At 65.1% G+C, this 6,087-nt stretch overlaps 2 protein-coding genes across 2 annotated transcripts in view; both read left to right on the top strand.

The window, feature by feature from the left end:
* Positions 1–3,713: 3,713 nt before the first annotated feature.
* Positions 3,714–3,920, top strand: EMIHUDRAFT_60133 (hypothetical protein; the record flags this gene model as incomplete). Its single annotated transcript, XM_005778189.1, has 1 exon — positions 3,714–3,920. A coding segment is annotated over one exon (207 nt), but the record flags the coding sequence as incomplete, so codon positions are not given.
* Positions 3,921–5,358: 1,438 nt separating this feature from the next.
* The window catches only part of EMIHUDRAFT_205970 (hypothetical protein), a gene marked incomplete at both ends in the record, with an annotated part of 3,609 nt that continues 2,880 nt past the window's right edge, over positions 5,359–6,087 (top strand). The window contains one exon of the mRNA XM_005778188.1: positions 5,359–5,604. Coding sequence (XP_005778245.1) covers positions 5,359–5,604 — 246 coding nt within the window. The remainder of the gene's footprint in view (positions 5,605–6,087) is intronic.

The following is a 6,087-nucleotide window of genomic DNA, read 5'->3' as shown; positions in this document are numbered from 1 at the left end:
GGGGGGGATAGTGGAAGCAGAGGCTGCTTACCTTGCCCTTCGAAAGATGGAATTCGACCTTCGACCCGCTTCTCCCGTACGCATGCCCATATGCACCCCGCCACACACACCAAGACCTGCAAACCCGTCGTTGCAAAATATATCTTCCCGCGCCCCACGCTGGATGCACGTGGCACCGCGCCGCGCGCACGTGACACGAGCAGCGTACTAAGCCCGTCTCACGCGTGCATCCAGGAATCCGGCTCGGCGTGAGACCTCTCACTCAGTCACCGCGCCCACTTGCGCCTCGATCTTCTTTGGTAGCAGCTGGTCCGACAAATCCTCACCGTGGCCTAGCTGGCCGGTGCCACCCTGGCCCCAGGCAAAGACAGCGTTTTCGGCAGTGAGAGCGAGGCTGTGGAATGCTCCAGTCGACACAGCGACGACGCGCCGGCCAGCAAAGGCCTCGACCTTCTTGGGCAGCAGCTGGCTTTGCGTGTCGCCGTGGCCCAACCGGCCTTGGTATCCGTAGCCCCAGCTCCAGACGGCGCCGTCGGCCGTGATGGCGAAGCTGTGGTCGCGTCCAGCCGACACAGCGACGACGCGCTGGCCAGCAAAGGCCTCGACCTTCTTGGGCAGCAGCTGGGTCTGCAGGTCGCCGTGGCCCAACCGGCCGTAGACTCCATTGCCCCAGCTCCAGATGGCGCCGTCGGCGGTGAGGGCGAGGCTATGCATGAGTCCAGCCGACACAGCGACGACGCGCTGGCCGACAAAGGCCTCGACCTTCTTCGGCAGCAGCTGCTCCTGCGTGTCGCCGTGGCCCAGCTTGCCACTTGCTCCACCGCCCCAGCTCCAGATGGCGCCGTCGGCGGTGACAGCGAGGCTGTGCGCGCCTCCAGCCGACACGGTGACGACGCGCTGGCCAGCCAAGGCCTCGACCTTCTTGGGCAGCAGCTGTGGCTGCGTGTCGCCGTGGCCCAGCTTGCCCCAGCCTCCAAAGCCCCAGCTCCACACAGCGCCGTCGGCGGTGACGGCGAGGCTGTGGTCGCCTCCAGCCGAGACAGCGACGACGCCACAAGCCCAGGCCTCGATCTTCTTTGGCTGCCACTGGTGCTGCTCATCGCCGTGGCCCAGCTGGCCAGAGCTGCTGCTGCCCCAGCTCCAGACCTCTCCGGTCACGGTGAGGGCGAGGCTGTGATCGGCTCCAGCCGACACACTCATGGCACGGAGAGAAGACGGGAGGCGGGTCGGCGTGTTGAGCCGCGTCACGCCCTCGCCGTGGCCCAGTAGCTCTTGCATGTAGGACGGCGTAGAGCCGCACGACGAGAGCCGCCCCTCGCCGTCGATGAAGACGCTGTGCGTATAGCCTGCCGCCGCCCTCGCCGGCGGGTTGGACTCGCATAGCAAGGCCGAGTAGCACAGCCACCGCACGGCGCAGCCCTCGCCCTCCGGCTGCGCCGACAGCTCGAAGCCGCGCTCTTGCGCCCACAAGCGGATGCCATCAGCCGCGAGCGAGGCGTGGAAGAGGAGCGAGACGGCCGCGACGCGAGCGATGTCGAGGGGGCATTCGCAGCGAGAGAGGATGTGCTCGAGGAGCGCCGTGGGGAGGTCGAGGAGGCGGGCGGGCGGCGGCGTGTCTGGCGAGGGGGCGCGGGTGGCGGCGGAGGCGAGGCGGCGCGAGCGGCGGCGCGACAAGGCAGACATGCGAGAAAAGAAACACGAGTGCCTCAAAGAAAAGGGAGAGTGGTGTGACTAAATGAAGGGAAAGAACAATAAAAACAAAAATTCTTCGGTGTTCATGACTTAATGATAAATGGATCTAAGTGTCTTGTCTTGTGGTTCTGTGTGTCACTCCTGTGACCGTCCCCGCCCGTCTTGCGTCCACCCATACTACCGCGCTGGTGTCCCTCCCAGTCGTTGGTCGGACAGTGTTTCGCCTTCCTAACTAACTAACTAAGAAACAATATGAGAAACTAATAGGGCTGTGAGTGGGTGGTGGTGATGGAAAATGGCGGCGGCGGCGGCTTCAACAACGGCGGGGGCCCGGCGCTCACGCCCCCCGGTCCTCCCCAGCCACTTCGCGATGCCATGCCGGAGTCGCACAGCCCGGAGCACTGATCGTGGGCGTCGGTGCCCTCGATCATGGCGAGCACATCGCTGATGTTGGAGATGCGCTCGGCGCAGCTGTTCGATAGTGCCGAACAGCTGTTCGAGTGCACGCGATAGTAAGAGCGCGCGGCGCCGGCCCGACTATCCGTGGGCATGGGCTCGAGCCCCATGAACCGCAGTAAGGGAGCGGCAGCCTTGGCGTCGCCGTCGCGCGCAAGGTCCTCATAGAAGACCCGCAAGTAGCGCGCCGGCCCAAGCACGGCGCCCCAGCACGTCATCTCGGCGTGGGACCGCTCGGTGGCGGTGACAAAGTTCCGGCTCACGTTCGGGGCGATCGCCACCGGCGTGGAGGAGGCAGCGATGCGCGCGGCCTCTTCCGAAGATTCGACCTGCGCAGTCTTCCGCAATCCAGCCGAGATCTCCGCCGTAGTTTGGAGCGAGGAGGTAAGACTCAAGATTGACGCGCGGCGGACGAGGTGGATCACGCCCGCGCCGGCTCGTCGCAGCCACGCGAGGATGCCCGGCCGCAGCTTCTCCGGCACCTGATCCCACATGAGCTTATACATCAGGTGCGTCCACGGCGGCGGCGCCGACGACGACGCCAGCGTTGCCCCCGATATCCTAACCCTCTACCCACTTCTACGGTGCGGCATCGCACCTCCGACACATAGATGCGCGGCGGGGGCGTCTCGCAAAAGGTTGGGTCTGTCTTGTCGGCCGTGGCGTCATACCTCCAGGTCGGGTCAGGGAGGCCGTGTTTGGGGTCAGCCCTGGTGGCGTTGCACGCTTTGTCGGCGGAGTTGCCGCTTTCGCAAAGCAGCACGAGGTTGGTGCCGGGGATGCGGGCGACGCTCTCGAGGTCGGTGCTGCGGTGGCGGGTCGGGGAAGGCGAGGTCTGTGAACTCGAGGTGCATCAGCCCGCCCTCCAGGCCGTCGGTGTTGTCGTCAGACTCTTTCTTGGGCAGCATGAACATGCTCACCTGCGACGAACAGTGCGGCAGGGGATCCCCTAGTCTAGGGTACCGAAACTCACCCCCCCCCCCTTGGCGCCTTGTGATTTTCGTGCCCAGGCAGGGCAACACCGCTCCACATAGGGGGAGCGGGGTTTTCCGCGGAGAGGCTGCTTTCGGCTCCCTAACGCGACGCTCGTCTTCGCTACTCCTGCTCCGAGCTGGACTTAGCGTGATTAACACCTGCTCTAACCTCTACATCTAGCCACCCATCGAGCTGTGGCTGCTGACTGAGACAGAACACGGCTCTGAGATGCGAGAGTGGCGTTGCGCGTTTTGCTTTTGGCCCTCAGCCTACACTGTGGGGTGTGCCCGAGCATGATGTATGTGCGCGTCTGTGTGTGTGTGTGTGGGACAGACGTTGTTGTCCTATGCGCGGGGCTTCCCGCGGGGACCGAGGACGTAACAGCAGCAGAAGAAAGCAGAAACGGGGTTAATCCGCCCAGCTGCAGCGGACCGACACTGCCTGCGAAGGACACTGTGTCTCTCGCCGACCAGGCACTCGACGACCAGAAAACTTTAGCCGACCTGAGGATGCTCGCCGACCAGACGGCGACGCTCTCGCCGACCGGCTCGCCGCCCCAGCCGGAGGCGCCGCCGAGGGAGGAGCCGCCGCCGGCCGACTTCATCTGCCCCATCACGACCGAGGTGATGAGCGACCCGGTGATGGCGACGGACGGCCATTCCTACGAGCGGAAGCAGATCGAGCGCTGGCTCGCGACCAAGTCGACGAGCCCGATGACGGGCGAGGCGCTCGAGCATAGCATCCTCACCCCAAACCACGCGCTGCGTGGGCGGATTCGAGAGTGGCAAGAGGCGCATCATTGAGCGCGGAGCATTTTTCGAAAACAAAAAATCCCAAGTGCTCTTCCTGTCAGGCATCGCGTGTGCGGTGCGTGTGGCGAGAGTGAGCAGCGAGCTCTGGGCCGGCGCGGGGGCCCCAGAGGGTGTGGCCATGCGGGGGGGAGATGGGGTTCCCATGGCCCGCCGCAGGCGCCGATTTGGAGCACTTGGAGTGCAGTTAGTAACCTCACATCCAGGGCCGGGGAGCTAAGAAGCGCACCCAGCGGGCCGGATGATCGGGATCGGGCTACGGGCTAGAGAGCCCTAGCCCTGGGGGGTGCGCGTTCGCGCAGGGAAAGGGCCGTAAAGTAAACACGGTTCTCCGAGGGTTAGTACCGCGCTCCAGGTTTCCCCTAGCAGCAGAACGCCCCCTCTACTCGGAGCTAGTAAACACCAGACAAGGACATGGTCCCTTGGCAGTGGGACGATCACGACCCCGTCATGCTGGAGGCTGATGACCGCTCGGCCCGTCGCGCACGCCCAGTCCCATTTGGCCGCCCTGGAGACTGCCTCCAGTTCCGACACCACGTCCGACTTCAGCGTGCGAGCCGGGTCAGTCGGTCCCCCCTGGTTCGTGCTCGCCTCGCTCCGGTTCCAGTACCCCTCGTGCAGGTCACCTAGCTGCTCAGCTTTTCGGATTTTTTGCCGATTTTTTACTTGTTTTCAGGACGTTCGCTGTGTGCCGGGCTACCTGTTCGGTGATTGGTGACCTGGTGACAGCTCGGGTGTGAGCGACACGGCGGAAATGGGTTCCGTCCGCGGACATCACCCCCCGAGCGAGTGAGTCAAACCCCAGCCAGTGGACTGACCCTCCATTTATGAAAAGAGAAATCTAACCCGGATCCTGCTGAACAAGCTCTTCTTGTAGCTCGATCGGTCACACCGCCATCGCCGTCGGGGAGAGGGGGGACGACACTGCTTCGGCAGCGTGCACCTCGATCCCGAGCCCAAATCACACACGATCCTGTACCGTGTTTGTTAAATTTTGGCGAACCGCGAACCGGTCGCGCCTCCGCGGATGCGGGGTTGATAGAGCAGGCTGGCTGCACCTCCTCATGAGGCTCATGTACCTCCACTTTTGGTGGCGGTTCACGCGCTGCTGATGGCGCTCGCCGGCGTTTGCGGCGCGGGGGTTGAGATTTTAAGAAAAAGAAAAACCGCCGCGTCGTGTGTGTATATGGTGGTCTGTCGACGCCCTCGCCGGAATTGCCGGTGGTGGTGGCGGAATCGTGAGTACGACGCGACGTCCATCCTCCCCTCGCGCCTCGCCGACGTCCGCTCTCGGCGCCCTCGCCAGCAGCGCTCGAGCGAGCCGCCGGCTGACGCCGTTCCCGCTGCCGCTCCAGCTCCCGCTGCCCCAGCTCCCGCCCCTGCTCCGGCTCCGCCGCCGTTGGCCACGCCCGCATTCCCCGAGCGTATGAACAAGCGGCCTCGCCGCGTCCGGCAGCCCAGCGGCGCCTCATTCGCGCCGGCGCCCGACGCCAGCTCCAACCGGAGGCATGGCGTGGTGAGGAGCGGTGGGCGGCTGGCGCCGGTGCACACGCTGCCGCTCACGCCTGCCGCAGACGAGCCGGGCCTTCGCTCCGCGTCCACGGTGCAGCCGCTGGCAGGCCTCGAGTACGGACCGACGCCCTTCAGCTGCCCAGTCGACACGCTGCTCACGGTCCGCCCTTGCGCCATCGCAGCGAGATACGGCCGAGATTGCGGCAGAGATGCGAGATCAACCTCCGCCGCCTGCTCTGCTTGCCCGCTCTCCCCGGCCTACTCCGACGCCCTCGCCAGCGCCGCCCTGCAGGTGCTGCGCCATGCGCTGACGAGGGAGGAGAGGCGGCAGCTGCGCCGCTGCGCCAGCCAGCCTGGCGGCGCCGGCAGAGGCGCCCGCTTCCCCCGCCGCCTCTCTCGCGCCCTCTCCTCCTTCGCCACTCCTTCACCGCCACTCCCCTCACCGCCTCCCCCGCAGCGAAGGTTCTCCCAGGCCCCCCAGCAATAAATGGAATTGTTTGCTCGTACTGTATGCAAGACGGTCCGCAGGCTGCGGGTTGTAGGGCGAGCACATAGCCACGGCATTGCCTTTGGCGATCTCTTGTGTGTGACAGACTGTTCTTGGATGACCGACGCCAGTCATCTTCCTGGTCAGCCGGGTCTT

The sequence above is a fragment of the Emiliania huxleyi genome (assembly GCF_000372725.1).
Source record: "Emiliania huxleyi CCMP1516 unplaced genomic scaffold EMIHUscaffold_25, whole genome shotgun sequence".
NCBI classification, from domain to species: Eukaryota; Haptophyta; order Isochrysidales; family Noelaerhabdaceae; genus Emiliania; species Emiliania huxleyi.
Note: the sequence above shows the minus strand (reverse complement) of the source record. Positions and strands in the feature narration are given on the sequence as shown.